Below are 18,872 nucleotides of genomic sequence, written 5' to 3' on the forward strand. Positions count from 1 at the left end.
AATGAGAAAAAAGATCCAGAAAATCACATTGTAGGATTTTTAATGAATTTGCAAATTATGGTGGAAAATAAGTATTTGGTCAATAACAAAAGTTTCTCAATACTTTGTTATATACCCTTTGTTGGCAATGACAGAGGTCAAATGTTTTCTGTAAGTCTTCACAAGGTTTTCACACACTGTTGCTGGTATTTTGGCCCATTCCTCCATGCAGATCTCCTCTAGAGCAGTGATGTTTTGGGGCTGTTGCTGGGCAACACGGACTTTCAACTCCCTCCAAAGATGTTCTATGGGGTTGAGATCTGGAGACTGGCAGGCCACTCCAGGACCTTGAAATGCTTCTTACGAAGCCACTCCTTCGTTGCCCGGGCGGTGTGTTTGGGATCATTGTCATGCTGAAAGACCCAACCACGTTTCATCTTCAATGCCCTTGCTGATGGAAGGAGGTTTTCACTCAAAATCTCACGATACATGGCCCCATTCATTCTTTCCTTTACACGGATCAGTCGTCCTGGCCCTTCGCAGAAAAACAGCCCCAAAGCATGATGTTTCCACCCCCATGCTTCACAGTAGCTATGGTGTTCTTTGGATGCAACTCAGCATTCTTTGTCCTCCAAACACGACGAGTTGAGTTTTTACCAAAGTTATATTTTGGTTTCATCTGACCATATGACATTCTCCCAATCTTCTTCTGGATCATCCAAATGCTCTCTAGCAAACTTCAGACGGTCCTGGACATGTACTGGCTTAAGCAGGGGGACACGTCTGGCACTGCAGGATTTGAGTCCCTGGCAGCGTAGTGTGTTACTGATGGTAGGCTTTGTTACTTTGGTCCCAGCTCTCTGCAGGTCATTCACTAGGTCCCCCCTGCGGTTCTGGGATTTTTGCTCACCGTTCTTGTGATCATTTTGACCCCACGGGGTGAGATCTTGCGTGGAGCCCCAGATCGAGGGAGATTATCAGTGGTCTTGTATGTCTTCCATTTCCTAATAATTGCTCCCACAGTTGATTTCTTCAAACCAAGCTGCTTACCTATTGCAGATTCAGTCTTCCCAGACTGGTGCAGGTCTACAATTTTGTTTCTGGTGTCCTTTGATAGCTCTTTGGTCTTGGCCAAAGTGGAGTTTGGAGTGCGACTGTTTGAGGTTGTGGCCAGGTGTCTTTTATACTGATAACAAGTTTAAACAGGTGCCATTAATGCAGGTAACAGGTGGAGGACAGAGGAGCCTCTTAAAGAAGAAGTTACAGGTCTGTGAGAGCCAGAAATCTTGCTTGTTCGTAGGTGACCAAATACTTATTTTCCACCGTAATTTGCAAATAAATTCATTTAAAAAAATCCTACAATGTGATATTCTGGATTTTTTTTCTCATTTTGTCTGTCATAGTTGAAGTGTACCTATGATGAAAATGACAGGCCTCTCTCATCTTTTTAAGTGGGAGAACTTGACTAAATACTTTTTTTGGCACACTGTATACACACACACACACACACACACACAGTGTCAAAAACATGTAGCCTAGTCAAATAATTAACATCCAATCACATTAACTGTTACTCTCTTGCGGGAATTCCACTAACGTTCCGTATGTAGCCAAAAGTAGCTGCTGCTCATGTTGGTATCTGTACTGATGGCGCAAAAGCCATGACAGGGAGACATAGTGCAGTGGTAACGCCAGCATCCACCGAGAGGATCTTGCTGCCAAGGGAATGCCTGACCACTTGAAAGACGTTTTGGACACTACAGTGAAAATGGTTAACTTTGTTAAAGCAAGGACCCTGAACAAGTGTGTTTTTTCTACACTATGCAATATGGGCAGCGACCATGTAATGCTTTTAAAACATACAGAAGTGCACTGGTTATCAAGGGGCAAAGTAATGACATGTTGTTTTTTTTTTAATTGAGAGACGAGCTTAAAGTTCTTCACTGGCCATAATTTTCACTTATCCGACCGCTTGCATGATGACGAGTTACTCAAACGACTGGCCTATCTGGGTGATGTTTTTTCTCGTCTGAATGATCTGAATCTAGGATTACAGGGACTCTCAGCAACTATATACAAACTATGTGCGGGACAAAATTGAGGCTTTGATTAAGAAGCTGGAGCTCTTCTCTGTCTGCATTAACAAGGACAACACACAGCTCTTTCCATCATTTTATGATTTTGTGTGCGCAAATGAACTCAAGCTCGCGGACAATGTCAAATGTGATATAGCGAAGCACCCGAGTGAGTTGGGTGCACAATTACGCAGGTTCCTTGCCTAAACGGATGACACAAACAACTGGATTCGTTATCCCTTTCATGCCCTGCCTCCAGTCCACTTACTGATATCTGAACAAGAGAGCTTAATCAAAATTGCAACATGCGGTTCTGTGAAAATGTTATTTAAATCAGAAGCCACTGCCAGATCCTGCCTTGGCAAATCGCTCTGTTAAGACACTGATACTCTTTGCAACGACATACCTATGTGAGAGTGGATTCTCAGCTCTCACTAGCATGAAAACTAAATACAGGCACAGACTGTGTGTGGAAAATGATTTAAGACAGACTCTCTCCAATACAAACCAACATTGCAGAGTTATGTGCATCCTTTCAAGCACACCCTTCTCATTGACCTGTGGTGAGTTATTCACAATTTTCAATGGACAAGGTTTTATATGTAAGATGGTTAAATATAGATAAAACATGATTGATTATTATAATATTATTATTTGTGTTCTGGTCCTATAAGAGCTCTTTGTCACTTCCCACGAGCCGGGTTGTGACGACAACTCACACTCATTCTTATGTTTAATAAATGTATTGTATAGTGTGTATGGCAGACTACAATGATGACAAAAAACAACATTTGAGAGTGTGTTGACCCTGGTGCTAGAGGGGGTACCCAGCTGGAGGTTGAATGTTTGAAGGGGTACGGGACTATAAAAAGTTTGGCAACAAGTAAAATGACAGAAGCTGCATGTATCTAATTATAGAGTAACAATGTAGTTGAGTAACAAATCGCATAACAAAATTTTGGAAAGCAGAAAAATAGGCCCATCGAAATTAGGCGTAAAAAATAAATCCTGCACCCCCAGTCAGAAAATTGTTCCAGCATCTCTGACTGTACAGCTCATTTTCTATATTAGCGGGTCGGATGGTTGGCGGTTGCACATAGGTTGGGGGTTGCACATAGGTTGGGGGTTGCACATAGGTTGGGGGTTGCACATAGGTTGGGGGTTGCGGATGGGTTATTAGCAATTGTGGGCGGTTGAACAAACAGCTGACCCGCGCATAACTAAAACACACAGGTCTTGTATAGATAACCTTGTGGGGACACAATTCAGTCCCATTCAAAATCCTATTTCCCTAACCCTTAACCATAACCCCAAAACCATACCTAATAACCCTAACCTTAAAAATTAACCCTAGCTCCTAACCCTAAAACTAATTCTAACCTTAACCCTAAACCACCATTGTTTGTTTACTATTCGTGGGGACTTTTGGTCTCCACAAGTATAGTTAAACACATCCACACCACACACACAAAAACACACAAAATTCTAAGACCGACACATAGCTCCCCGAGGTAAGAAAACAATGAAGATAGGGCTAAAATGTCAGATTCACTTCCAGCAGTGAAGCTCTGTAACATACACATGTATTACTGACTGTACAAGCTGACAGTACAATATCAACCAAACAGACTTACATCAATAAGCCTCATCAGTGTGTGTGTGTGTGTGTGTGTGTTTACCTTCTTGGCTTTGGTCAGGTAAGATCTGGCTGCCTCCTTCAACGCTTCACGCTCCTCCCTCTCCTCATCGCTCTCTTCTCTCTCCTCCCTTCTTCTCTCCTCCATCTGTAGGTAACACACCCAGCCTGAGAGATACCACACCTGTGAGAGAGAGAAAGAAATCTGTTTTATTAAGTGAGCTCAGCTATGACAGGGGAAGCACATTTAACGGTCTAGTCCACGTGAAATCTGTACTTGGAACTGTGACAAACAGGCTTAACACACACACGCACGCACACACACCGGAGGCACTTATTGAAATGCTCACAGCATCCTCATGAGCTGCCACTATGGTAACGAGCTGGGCCTGTGCTGCTGTAGTTTGTCTTCACAAACTTTCGTCTCCACACGCCAATCTGAAAGCGCTGTCACACACACACACACCACTTACAGACTAAAGGACGAAACACAGCTACACACATTCCATTCCTTCTCTCCTCTCAACTACCTGTTGTATTCTCTCTCCCTCATACCAATACTGTACACATCCACATGAAACACACCCTACATAGTTTACCCTCATCCTTCCACCTACAGCACACTTGTACTTTAGAAACGTGTGTGTGGGTGTGTGTCTCATCTGAGGACAAGGATCAGCCACCCACACTTCTTGCAGAAGCAGGACATTAACATTCCCCTCATTTACTATTCTTTTTACAGCAGAAAACAACGGCGACCTCCACCTCTATCAGCAGACCCATGCATGCACGCACACACCCATGAAGACGAGAGGCTTGAAGGTTGAACATAACTTTGCCTTTTGAATGATTATACAATTATTAGAAGCATCCTCTTCATGACCGGATCTACAACTCTGTAACTTAAGTTGAGCATAGCGGTTTGAATACACGCACTGACCTATGTGTGCGTGTCTAGATCTGGGTTGTTACTTCAATCAGAATGTCTTTGCTTCCTCAAAAGAAACTCCATTAGAATAAGTCTCTTTGAAAGTGTTTATGAAATATGGTCTGTTTTGCTCGTATTTATGGCTGTATTAAACTAAGCACACACACACTCTTCATGAGCACACCCACCACTCGTCTCAGAAAATTAACGAGACAGCTAATTAAGAACTTCAAGAGAATCCACACAACACCCACACGTTACTCTCTTAATGATAAGTCTACAGTAAGGAGGTGTCAATCAGTCCTCTTGGACGAGACAACAGTCACAGATACCATCTGGTTCTTGAGAGTTTTAATAGTTTTAACAAGGTCTACGTAAAGGTCGACTTAGAAAGAGTCAGAATTCCAAGTTTCCCAAACCTGTTAACAAAGTACTACATTGTACAGGGAGTTAGTTAGGTACCACCACCTTGACTACTGGCAGCTGTTTGGGTCCATTAACAATGCATGAGTTACCGAGGTGGGTGACTTACAAAAAGAATGGTTGGCACAAAACAGTTTGAGCTGCTGTGGGTAGAGGGTTTAGACTAGGTTGTGTCATCGTTATTTCCAGTTGTGTTATTCTGATGGTGCTCGGGAACACTACTGACAAAACAAACACTTTACTGTATATTCATAGGAGTTCAAACTCTGTGTGTGTGTGTGTGTGTTTCTGCTTAGAGCAGGTGTCTCCTGAATGAGTTCAAAGGTTGAGCAAGTGACTGCTCTCAATCTGTCAGCCGAGGTGTGTAGGAGGAAGGGTGAGAAAGAATGAGCACACTGAGGTTAGATCGTCTCACACACACACACACACACCTCTTGCAAAGAATACTAATATGGCTCAGGAGCAGAGAGAACTGAACGGAGGCTGCAGGTGTGTCTCCTGCTCACTTCACACACAGAAAAGAAAACTAGCCCAGAATCTTTTCACATGTCTATTTTCAAAAGGATAAAGCTAAAAACATTAACTTCATAGTTAAGAACACTAACAATATGGAAGAAAATGTAACATATTCTTTCAAGAACCAATCACTTCCTAAAAACACAACCTTATGGAACAATCCTTGGATAGCTTTTCATAATACAATAAATTACTTGGTAATAGGAAATACATGTATTTCCATGACAGACTTAAAAAGTAATTTTGAACTGACCAATGTAGATATTTTCAAATACAGTGGGGCAAAAAAGTATTTAGGTCAGCCACCAATTGTGCAAGTTCTTCCACTTAAAAAGATGAGAGGCCTGTAATTTTCATCATAGGTACACTTCAACTATGACAGACAAAAAAAATCCAGAAAATCACATTGTAGGATTTTTAATTAATTTATTTGCAAATTATAGTGGAAAATAAGTATTTGGCCACCTACAAACTAGCAAGATTTCTGGCTCTCACAGACCTGTAACTTCTTCTTTAAGAGGCTCCTCTGTCCTCCACTCGTTACCTGTATTAATGGCACCTGTTTGAACTTGTTATCAGTATAAAAGACACCTGTCCACAACCTCAAACAGTCACACTCCAAACTCCACTATGGCCAAGACCAAAGAGCTGTCAACGGACACCAGAATACCTAGTTAGTTGTACAACTGAATGTATTCAACTGAAATGTGTCTTCCGCATTTAACCCAACCCCTCTGAATCAGAAAGGTGCGGGCGGGGGCTGCCTTAATCAACATCATCGGCGCCCAGGGAACAGTGGGTTAACTGCCTTGCTCAGGGGTAGAACAACAGATTTTTACCTTGTCAGCTCTGGGATTCGATCTAGGAACCTCTCTGTTACTGGCCTAACGCCCCTACCTGCCAGGTTACCTGCCGCCCCAAGTTTCATATAAAATGCTTTATTGTCTAAATGTTGAAAGTGCGTGGGCGACAGAAACAAAATGGTGCACTCTGATGCCATGTGGCGGAGAGAGTGATGTGAGTGCTGGAGACGGGGGTGTGAACAGGTGGGCCTGGGCAGGGGTGATGCTGTTGATGTTTGTGTGGGTCTGTATGCTATCATTTGTATGTGGATGTTTTGTATTGTAAAAAAAAAAAAAAAAAAAAAAAAAAACTGACATCATGACTCACCTGCACCACCTCGTCATCTTCCTCTAGTAGACCCTCCAACACATCTACTGCTGTCTGAGAGAGAAATCATAAAAACACACAAACCATCATTTCCATTGTTCATTATACATTAAACACATCCTGCTCCTAGCCTGAGTCACTGTGTGTGGAGGCAGAGAGCGAGGTGTTTCCTGTCACACACACACACACACACACACATCTCGCTCTCTCTGCCACCCTAATCAATGGATGTGATTAGAGAGTCTGATCAGACTCAAAACCCAGTGTTCCGTAGACACGGTCGTCAATAGCAACAAGACAGCTTACACAGTCATCAATACACAATGAAGCTAATCTCATGATTACTATCAATAATCTGTCAATATCCCTCCTGTTCAATACTCCTTGAACTCAACAACCAATACAGAACTGGTCATGGTCAATAGCTAGTCCTCATCAATGGACCTGATCACCAGTCCACGCCCTCCTGTCCTGATGATTCCAGACTAGTTCACCTTACCCCTCCCCAGTGTACACAATCTCACGCATCTCTTTCTCTTCAAAGAGTTCACCTGTCCCATTTTCTTCATCCCTCTTCCACTTTTTATCATCACTTGTGCATGCGAGAGACGGAGGGTGTGTGTGTTGATTCATTGTGAGGCTGATTACCTGCTGAGAGGTATTACGTTTTATTAATTAACACATTCTGATTAGAGGGAAATCAACATCTCATTCCTGATGGTCTACAGAGTACATGTTTTGTATTAGCGCTGAGGTTGATCAATAAACTATTTAGCCAATGTAGTTAAACACCCAACTATCGGTGTTAGTTCCAGACCTCTAAGGAGCCAACCACTGAGTAACGGCGTACAAGAAAACAGACTCACAACAGATACAGACATTCCACTGACGACAACCCATGATGACAACAACAACAACTCAACTCTAAGACTGGCTGTCATGACACTACCTCTTGCAAGGACAAAATATCCTTCCTGTGTGAACGTTCACCTGTTTATATGTTCTTTATATCCATGTACCTCCTGCATTATTCACTTAGTTGAAATACACTGATTGTCATTCACAGTTGCTTTGGTTTTCCTGCATCTCTGTCTCTGAAACGGTGTGTGTGTGTGTGTGTGTGTTTGTGTGTGTGAGAGACAGCCCCCCAGACTGTTATAGTCATTTGTCTTGTCCCTATCCGTGCACAGCACTCTGGTAAAATGATTCTGTTTAGTAACGTTGCCTGCAGATTACTCAACAGCAACAACAAATACACACACGAAACGTGTCGTCCCCTTTGCTTCAGGACCAGTTAGAAACCTCCCTCCTGGGAGTAGCTAATTTATAACTCTGTGTGTGTGTGTGTACCCGTGAGCATGCTTGTGTGTCTGAAGAGTCTGTTCAGTCAGACTCCTGTACCTTTGTTTTTCACTCATACGACAGGAGGTTACAAAGTGATTCATTTGACACTTGGTATTGACCTAAATGTCCAATGCAGCATTTTTATTTATTTTTCATATCAATATCAAATCATTTCTGGGTAACAATTAAGTACCTTACTGTGATTATTTTTGACAATTTTAATTGAAAACAAACTAAATTAGCTTCTTAGAAAAGAGGAAGTTTTCAAGCAAGAATTTAGCTAGGACTGGCCTGAGTGGGGGAGGGGAAAACTGAAAACTAGCTGTTATTGGCAGCAAGGTTTGGAACTCTTATTGGTCTAACTAATTTACATCCTGGTGATGTCACCAAGTAGGCTAAAACTGCATCCCACCAAAACAGGCTGATACTTTAGGTGGTCTTTTCAAACAGCTCTTACACTAAAAGGGCATTATGATAATTTTCACAATTTCACAGCATTATTATAGTGTGGAAATATACACTTAGTGGCCATATATTTAGGTACACCACCCATTCACAAAAATTGTGAAATGGTTCACTCCTACAGACAGTGAGTCATGTGGCTGTGGTTTGCTATATAAAGCACGCAGACAGGCATTGAGGCATTCAGTTACTGTGCGATTGAACGTTAGAATGGGAAAAATGAGTGACGTAAGTGACTGAGCGCCGGTTCCAGGATCTTGGAAACGCCCGGTCTCCTGGGCTTTACATGCACGCTAATGTCTACGATTTACAGAGAATGGTGCGACAAACCAAAAAAAAAATTTTCAGCGGCAATCCTGTGGGCGAAAACAGCTTATTGATGAGAGGTCGAAGGAGAACGGCAAGAATCGTGCAAGCTAACAGGCGGGCCACAAACAGGCAAATAACGGCGCAGTACAACAGTGGTGTGTAGAATGGCATCTCAGAATGTACAACTCGTCGGTCCTTGTCACGGATGGGCTAATGCAGCAGACGACCACACTGGGTTCTACTCCTATCAGCTAAAAACAAGAAGAAGCGGCTCCAGTGGGCACGCGATCACCAACACTGGACAATTGAGGAGTGGAAAACCATTGCCTGGGCCGACAAATTCAGAAATTGGTGGAAGCAGCACGAATCCATGGCCCAATTGTGCCTAACGTCAACAGTATAGGCTGGTGGTGGGGGTGTTGTAATGGCGTGGGGAATGTTTTCCTGGCACAACTTAGGTCCCTTGATACCAAGTGAGCAACATGTTCATGCCCCAAAGAATTCAGGCTGTTCTGGAGGCAAAGAGGGATCCAACCCAGTACTAGACTGGCGTGCCTAATAAACTGGTCGAATGTTTATTTAAAAAAAACAGTGAAATCACATTTCGACTGCACTGGGCCTTTAACATCACTCCAATGCAACGTGTAGACTGTTTTTCTTCTGCTATGGTAATATACGATAAAACAGACAAGCCTTCATATACACTGAACAAAATATTGTAATGTGATAGAAATAAAAGATCCCATTAATGTTCCATTTGCACAAAATGCTTATTTCTCTCAAACTTTGTGCACAAATTTGTTTACATCCCTGTTAGTGAGCCTTTTATCTTTTGTCAAGATAATCCATCAACCTGACAGGTGTGGCATATCAATAATCTGATTAAACAGCATGATTATTACACAGGTACACCTTGTGCTGGGGACTAGGGTTGCAAAGGGTCTGAAACTTTCTGGTTTCCGAAGTTAAGCAAAATTCCCCAAATTCCCTGGCTAAAATTCAAAAATAGTTAGCTTATAACAGTGAATCTTTTTTGTGGGATACACCAAAGGCAATTCTAGGTCTTGATTTTTTGTTAACAAATACAGTTGTCAGAAGTTTACATACACCGTAGCCAAATACTTTTAGTTTTTCACAATTCCTGACATTTAATCGAAGTAAAGATTCCCTGTTTTAGGTCAGTTAGGATCACCACTTTATTTTAAGAATGTGACATGTCAGAATAATAGTAGAAAGAATTATTTATTTCAGCTTTTATTTCTTTCATCACATTCCCAGAGGGTCAGAAGTTTACATACACTCAATTAGTACAGTGCCTTGCGAAAGTATTCGGCCCCCTTGAACTTTGCGACCTTTTGCCACATTTCAGGCTTCAAAGCTTCTTCCATCAATCACCTATCCGGACCCGTTTTGCTGCCTACACGGAGCCCCACCGGGCCTTCACGGCTAGACTGCCGACGTTGTCTACCCGAGGGAACAGTCCGGCTGGCTCCTCCGGCGCAACGTTGCCTGTGCGCTCTTCTGCGGCCTGCTAGCCGTTGGCTATCTTATCGGCTGCTATCTGAATAGACAAATCGGACAATTTGTATTTTATTTATTGATGTATTTTTCTTATTGGGCCTCTATAACTATATCTATTGTTTTTATTTTTGTTGTTGTTGTGTGATTTGGATTCATCCCCTCTACCACACGGAAACCCACTAATCTACTGACGGAACGCAAGAGTTGGCTAATAACAGACCTCCATCTTATGCTAGCTTGCTCCTATGCTAGCTTGCTACCGATTTAGCTGTCTAAATCGCCGTGACCCCCAACCAACCTCTCCACTCACTGGACCCTTTTGATCACTCGACTGAGCATGCCTCTCCTTCATGTCAATATGCCTTGTCCATTGCTGTTCTGGTTAGTGTTTATTGGCTTATTTCACTGTAGAGCCTCTAGTCCTGCTCATTATACCTTATCCAACCTATTAGTTCCACCACCCACACATGCAATGACATCTCCTGGTTTCAATGATGTTTCTAGAGACAATATCTCTCTCTTCATCACTCAATACCTAGGTTTACCTCCACTGTATTCACATCCTACCTTACCTTTGTCTGTACATTATACCATGATGCTATTTTATCGCCCCCAGAAACCTCCTTTTACTCTCTGTTCCAGACGTTCTAAACGACCAATTCTTATTGCTTTTAGCCGCACCCTTATTCTACTCCTCCTATGTTCCTCTGGCGATGTAGAGGTGAATCCAGGCCCTGCAGTGCCTAGCTCCACTCCTATTCCCCAGGCGCTCTCTTTTGACAACTTCTGTAACCGTAATAGCCTTGGTTTCATGCATGTTAACATTAGAAGCCTCCTCCCTAAGTTTGTTCTATTCACTGCTTTAGCACACTCTGCCAACCCGGATGTTCTAGCTGTGTCTGAATCCTGGCTTAGGAAGACCACCAAAAATTCAGACATTTTAATTCCAAACTACAACATTTTCAGACAAGATAGAACTGCCAAAGGGGGCGGTGTTGCAATCTACTGCAAAGATAGCCTGCAGAGTTCTGTCCTACTATCCAGGTCTGTACCCAAACAATTTGAACTTCTACTTTTAAAAATCCACCTCTCTAAAAACAAGTCTCTCACCGTTGCCGCCTGCTATAGACCACCCTCTGCCCCCAGCTGTGCTCTGGACACCATATGTGAACTGATTGCCCCCCATCTATCTTCAGAGCTTGTGCTGCTAGGCGACCTAAATTGGAACATGCTTAACACCCCAGCCATTCTACAATCTAAACTTGACGCCCTCAACCTCACACAAATTATCAATGAACCTACCAGGTACCTCCCCAAAGCCTTAAACACGGGCACCCTCATAGATATCATCCTAACCAACTTGCCCTCTAAATACACCTCTGCTGTTTTCAACCAAGACCTCAGCGATCACTGCCTCATTGCCTGCATCCGTAATGGGTCAGCGGTCAAACAACCTCCACTCATCACTGTAAAACGCTCCCTGAAACACTTCAGCGAGCAGGCCTTTCTAATCGACCTGGCCGGGGTATCCTGGAAGGATATTGATCTCATCCCGTCAGTAGAGGATGCCTGGATATTTTTTTTAAATGCCTTCCTAACCATCTTAAATAAACATGCCCCATTCAAGAAATGTAGAACCAGGAATAGATATAGCCCTTGGTTCTCCCCAGACCTGACTGCCCTTAACCAACAAAAAAACATCCTATGGCGTTCTGCATTAGCATCGAACAGCCCCCGTGATATGCAGCTGTTCAGGGAAGCTAGAAACCATTATACACAGGCAGTTAGAAAAGTCAAGGCTAGCTTTTTCAAGCAGAAATTTGCTTCCTGCAACACTAACTCAAAAAAGTTCTGGGACACTGTAAAGTCCATGGAGAATAAGAACCCCTCCTCCCAGCTGCCCACTGCACTGAAGATAGGAAACACTGTCACCACTGATAAATCCACCATAATTGAGAATTTCAACAAGCATTTTTCTACGGCTGGCCATGCATTCCACCTGGCTACTCCTACCCCGGTCAACAGCACTGCACCCCCCACAACAACTCGCCCAAGCCTTCCCCATTTCTCCTTCTCCCAAATCTGCTCAGCTGATGTTCTGAATGAGCTGCAAAATCTGGACCCCTACAAATCAGCCGGGCTAGACAATCTGGACCCTTTCTTTCTAAAATTATCTGCCAAAATTGTTGCCACCCCTATTACTAGCCTGTTCAACCTCTCTTTCGTGTCGTCTGAGATTCCCAAAGATTGGAAAGCAGCTGCGGTCATCCCCCTCTTCAAAGGGGGGGGACACTCTTGACCCAAACTGCTACAGACCTATATCTATCCTACCATGCCTTTCTAAGGTCTTCGAAAGCCAAGTCAACAAACAGATTACCGACCATTTCGAATCTCACCATACCTTCTCTGCTATGCAATCTGGTTTCAGAGCTGGTCATGGGTGCACCTCAGCCACGCTCAAGGTCCTAAATGATATCTTAACCGCCATCGATAAGAAACATTACTGTGCAGCCGTAGTCATTGATCTGGCCAAGGCCTTCGACTCTGTCAATCACCACATCCTCATCGGCAGACTCGACAGCCTTGGTTTCTCAAATGATTGCCTCACCTGGTTCACCAACTACTTCTCTGATAGAGTTCAGTGTGTCAAATCGGAGGGTCTGCTGTTCGGACCTCTGGCAGTCTCTATGGGGGTGCCACAGGGTTCAATTCTTGGACCGACTCTCTTCTCTGTATACATCAATGAGGTCGCTCTTGCTGCTGGTGAGTCTCTGATCCACCTCTATGCAGACGACACCATTCTGTATACTTTTGGCCCTTCTTTGGATACTATGTTAACAACCCTCCAGGCAAGCTTCAATGCCATACAACTCTCCTTCCGTGGCCTCCAATTGCTCTTAAATACAAGTAAAACTAAATGCATGCTCTTCAACCGATTGCTACCTGTACCTACCCGCCTGTCCAACATTACTACTCTGGACGGCTCCGACTTAGAATACGTGGACAACTACAAATACTTAGGTGTCTGGTTAGACTGTAAACTCTCCTTCCAGACCCATATCAAACATCTCCAATCCAAAGTTAAATCTAGAATTGGCTTCCTATTTCGCAACAAAGCATCCTTCACTCATGCTGCCAAACATACCCTTGTAAAACTGACCATCCTACCAATCCTCGACTTTGGCGATGTCATTTACAAAATAGCCTCCAATACCCTACTCAACAAATTGGATGCAGTCTATCACAGTGCAATCCGTTTTGTCACCAAAGCCCCATATATTACCCACCATTGCGACCTGTACGCTCTCGTTGGCTGGCCCTCGCTTCATACTCGTCGCCAAACCCACTGGCTCCATGTCATCTACAAGACCCTGCTAGGTAAAGTCCCCCCTTATCTCAGCTCGCTGGTCACCATTGCATCTCCCACCTGTAGCACACGCTCCAGCAGGTAAAGCTCTCTAGTCACCCCCAAAACCAATTCTTTCTTTGGCCGCCTCTCCTTCCAGTTCTCTGCTGCCAATGACTGGAACGAACTACAAAAATCTCTGAAACTGGAAACACTTATCTCCCTCACTAGCTTTAAGCACCAACTGTCAGAGCAGCTCACAGATTACTGCACCTGTACATAGCCCACCTATAATTTAGCCCAAACAACTACCTCTTTCCCTACTGTATTTTATTTATTCATTTATTTTGCTCCTTTGCACCCCCATTATTTTTATTTCTACTTTGCACATTCTCCCATTGCAAATCTACCATTCCAGTGTTTTACTTGCTATATTGTATCTACTTTGCCACCATGGCCTTTTTGCCTTTACCTCCCTTATCTCACCTCATTTGCTCACATCGTATATAGACTTGTTTATACTGTACTATTGACTGTATGTTTGTTTTACTCCATGTGTAACTCTGTGTCGTTGTATGTGTCGAACTGCTTTGCTTTATCTTGGCCAGGTCGCAATTGTAAATGAGAACTCGTTCTCAACTTGCCTACCTGGTTAAATAAAGGTGAAATAAATAAAATAAAATAAAAAAAACATAAAGATATAAAACTGTATTTTTTTGTGAAGAATCAACAACAAGTGGGACACAATCATGAAGTGGAATGACATTTATTGGATATTTCAAACTTTTTTAACAAACCAAAAACTGAAAAATTGGGCGTGCAAAATTATTCAGCCCCCTTAAGTTAGTACTTTGTAGCGCCACCTTTTGCTGCGATTACAGCTGTAAGTCGCTTGGGGTATGTCTCTATCAGTTTTGCACATCGAGAGACTGACATTTTTTCCCATTCCTCCTTGCAAAACAGCTCGAGCTCAGTGAGGTTGGATGGAGAGCATTTGTGAACAGCAGTTTTCAGTTCTTTCCACAAATTCTCGATTGGATTCAGGTCTGGACTTTGACTTGGCCATTCTAACACCTGGATATGTTTATTTTTTAACCATTCCATTGTAGATTTTGCTTTATGTTTTGGATCATTGTCTTGGCCTAGCGTCGTCCGGGTTAGGGAGGGCTTGGCCGGTAGGGATGTCCTTGTCTCATCGCCCACCAGCGACTCCTGTGGCGGGCCGGGCGCAGTGCGCGCTAACCAAGGTTGCCAGGTGCACTGTGTTTCCTCCGACACATTGGTGCGGCTGGCTTCCGGGTTGGATGCACGCTGTTTTAAGAAGCAGTGCGGCTTGGTTGGGTTGTGTATCGGAGGACGCATGACTTTCAACCTTCGTCTCTCCCGAGCCCGTACGGGAGTTGTAGCGATGAGACAAGATAGTTGCTACTAAAACAATTGGATACCACGAAATTGGGGAGAAAAATGGGTAAAATTCACAACAAAAAACAAAAAAAAGTATTAAATAAATGTTTTTGTCTCACCCGTCTACACACAATACCCCATATGACAAAGTGAAAACATGTTTTTAGAAGTGTTAGCAAATATCTAATTTACATAAGTATTCACACCCCTGAGTCAATGCATGTTAGAATCACCTTTAGCAGCTATTACAGCTGTGAGTCTTTCTGGGTAACTCTCTAAGAGCATAACACACCTGGATTGTACAATATTTGCCCATTATTCTTTTCAAAATTCTTCAAACTCTGTCAAATTAATTTTCAAGCCTTGTTATAGATTTTAAGCAGATTTAATTCAAAACTCGGTCACATTCACTGTCTTCCTGGTAAGCAACTCAAATGTAGATTCATGTTAAAGGATATTAGTGCCTTATTACAAACAGGATGCACGTTTTGGAATATTTTTATTTTGTACAGGCTTCATTCTTCTCACTCTGTCATTTAGATTAGTATAGTGGAGTAACTACAATGTTGTTGATCCATCCTCAGTTTTCTGCTTTCACAGCCATTAAACTCTGTAACTGTTTTAAAGTCACAATTGGCCTCATGGTGAAATCCCTGAGTGGTTTCCTTCCTCTCCAGCAACTGAGTTAGGAAGGACACCTGCATCTTTGTAGTGACTGGGTGTATTGATACACCATCCAAAGTGTAATTATTAACTTCACCATGCTCAAAGGGATATTCAATGTTGGATTTTCTTTTTTACCCATCTACCAATAGATGCCCTTCTTTGCGAGGCGTTGGAAAACCTACCTGGTCTTTGTGGTTGAATCTGTGTTTGAAATTCACTGCTCGACTGAGGGACCTTACAGATAATTGTATGCGTGAGTCATTCAAAAATCATGTTCAACACTATAGTCCATGCAAGTTGTTATGTGTCTTGTTAAGCACATTTTTACTCCTGAACTTATTTAGGCTTGCCATAATAAAGGGGTTGAATATTTATTAACTGAAGACATATCAGCTTTACGTAATACATTTAATTTGTTTTTCTTTTTTGCTATTTTGTCTTACTTTTTAACTATGCATTGTTGGGAAAGGGCTCTTAAGCATTTCACTGTAAAGTTGTATTCGGCGCATGTGACAAATAAAAATGTTCCTTCTATTCCCTCCTCTTCACTCCTCTACTCTCAGGTGGTCCAGTCACTGACAGATCCGTTCCTTCTATGATTGACATAACTCCTGTCACACACACACACATTCTTCTACAACTAACCTTGTGGAGAGAAAAAATTCAGTTCCATTCAACATCCTATATTCCCTAACCTTAACCCTAAACCTAACCCTAGCTCCTAACCCTAACCTAAAACCTAATTCTAACCCTAAACCTAACCCTAGCTCCTAACCCTAACCTAAAACCTAATTCTAACCCTAATTCTAACGTTAACCCTAAACCGCATAGAAATAGCATTTGACCCTGTGGGGACTAACAAAATGTCCCCAGTTGGTCAAATGTTTGTTTGTTTAATATTCTTGTGGGGAGTTCTGGTCCCAACAAGTATAGTTAAACGTCCACACACGCACAGAGATAGAGAGTTAGTTACAGTGCCTTGCGAAAGTATTCGGCCCCCTTGAACTTTGCGACCTTTTGCCACATTTCAGGCTTCAAACATAAAGATATAAAACTGTATTTTTTTGTGAAGAATCAACAACAAGTGGGACACAATCATGAAGTGGAACGACATTTATTGGATATTTCAAACTTTTAAACAAATCAAAAACTGAAAAATTGGGCGTGCAAAATTATTCAGCCCCCTTAAGTTAATACTTTGTAGCGCCACCTTTTGCTGCGATTACAGCTGTAAGTCGCTTGGGGTATGTCTCTATCAGTTTTGCACATCGAGAGACTGACATTTTTTCCCATTCCTCCTTGCAAAACAGCTCGAGCTCAGTGAGGTTGGATGGAGAGCATTTGTGAACAGCAGTTTTCAGTTCTTTCCACAGATTCTCGATTGGATTCAGGTCTGGACTTTGACTTGGCCATTCTAACACCTGGATATGTTTATTTTTGAACCATTCCATTGTAGATTTTGCTTTATGTTTTGGATCATTGTCTTGTTGGAAGACAAATCTCCGTCCCAGTCTCAGGTCTTTTGCAGACTCCATCAGGTTTTCTTCCAGAATGGTCCTGTATTTGGCTCCATCCATCTTCCCATCAATTTTAACCATCTTCCCTGTCCCTGCTGAAGAAAAGCAGGCCCAAACCATGATGCTGCCACCACCATGTTTGACAGTGGGGATGGTGTGTTCAGCTGTGTTGCTTTTACGCCAAACATAACGTTTTGCATTGTTGCCAAAAAGTTCAATTTTGGTTTCATCTGACCAGAGCACCTTTTTCCATATGTTTGGTGTGTCTCCCAGGTGGCTTGTGGCAAACTTTAAACAACACTTTTTATGGATATCTTTAAGAAATGGCTTTCTTCTTGCCACTCTTCCATAAAGGCCAGATTTGTGCAATATACAACTGATTGTTGTCCTATGGACAGAGTCTCCCACCTCAGCTGTAGATCTCTGCAGTTCATCCAGAGTGATCATGGGCCTCTTGGCTGCATCTCTGATCAGTCTTCTCCTTGTATGAGCTGAAAGTTTAGAGGGACGGCCAGGTCTTGGTAGATTTGCAGTGGTCTGATACTCCTTCCATTTCAATATTATCGCTTGCACAGTGCTCCTTGGGATGTTTAAAGCTTGGGAAATCTTTTTGTATCCAAATCCGGCTTTAAACTTCTTCACAACAGTATCTCGGGCCTGCCTGGTGTGTTCCTTGTTCTTCATGATGCTCTCTGCGCTTTTAACGGACCTCTGAGACTATCACAGTGCAGGTGCATTTATACGGAGACTTGATTACACACAGGTGGATTGTATTTATCATCATTAGTCATTTAGGTCAACATTGGATCATTCAGAGATCCTCACTGAACTTCTGGAGAGAGTTTGCTGCACTGAAAGTAAAGGGGCTGAATAATTTTGCACGCCCAGTTTTTGATTTGTTAAAAAAGTTTGAAATATCCAATAAATGTCGTTCCACTTCATGATTGTGTCCCACTTGTTGTTGATTCTTCACAAAAAAATACAGATTTATATCTTTATATTTGAAGCCTGAAATGTGGCAAAAGGTCGCAAAGTTCAAGGGGGCCGAATACTTTCACAAGGCACTGTATTTGGTAGCATTGCCTTTAAATTGTTTAACTTGGTTCAAATGTTTCAGGTAGCCTTCCACAAGCTTCCCACAATAAGTTGGGTGAATTTTGGCCCATTCCTCCTGACAGAGCTGGTGTAACGGAGTCAGTTTGTAGGCCTCCTTGCTCGCACATGCTTTTTCAGTTCTGCCCACAACATTTCTATAGGATTGAGGTCAGGACTTTGTGATGGCCACTCCAATACCTTGACTTTGTTGTCCTTAAGCCATTTTGCCACAACTTTGGAAGTATGCTTGGGGTCAATGTCCATTTAGAAGACCCATTTGTGACCAAGCTTTAACTTCCTGACTGATGTCTTGAGATGTTGCTTCAATATATCCACATAATTTCCTTTCCTCATGATGCCATCTATTTTGTGAAGTACACCAGTCCCTCCTGCAACAAAGCACCCCCACAATATGATGCTGCCACCCCTGTGCTTCACGGTTGGGATGGTGCTCTTTGGCTTGCAAGCCTCCCCCTTTTTC

General features: G+C 42.6%; 1 protein-coding gene across 4 annotated transcripts in view; it reads right to left on the reverse strand.

The window, feature by feature from the left end:
* Window positions 1–18,872, reverse strand: part of si:dkey-12j5.1 (probable assembly chaperone of rpl4) — a 40,415-nt gene that overhangs the window by 11,781 nt on the left and 9,762 nt on the right. For all 4 annotated transcript variants that reach the window (XM_021593073.2, XM_036971663.1, XM_036971660.1 and 1 more), the window contains exons 9-10: window positions 6,728–6,781; window positions 3,734–3,874 (exon numbers count right to left, since the gene is read on the reverse strand). In XM_021593073.2, coding sequence (XP_021448748.2) covers window positions 3,734–3,874; window positions 6,728–6,781 — 195 coding nt within the window. The remainder of the gene's footprint in view (window positions 1–3,733; window positions 3,875–6,727; window positions 6,782–18,872) is intronic.

Source organism: Oncorhynchus mykiss, chromosome 3 (assembly GCF_013265735.2).
Source record: "Oncorhynchus mykiss isolate Arlee chromosome 3, USDA_OmykA_1.1, whole genome shotgun sequence".
Classification (NCBI taxonomy): domain Eukaryota; kingdom Metazoa; phylum Chordata; class Actinopteri; order Salmoniformes; family Salmonidae; genus Oncorhynchus; species Oncorhynchus mykiss.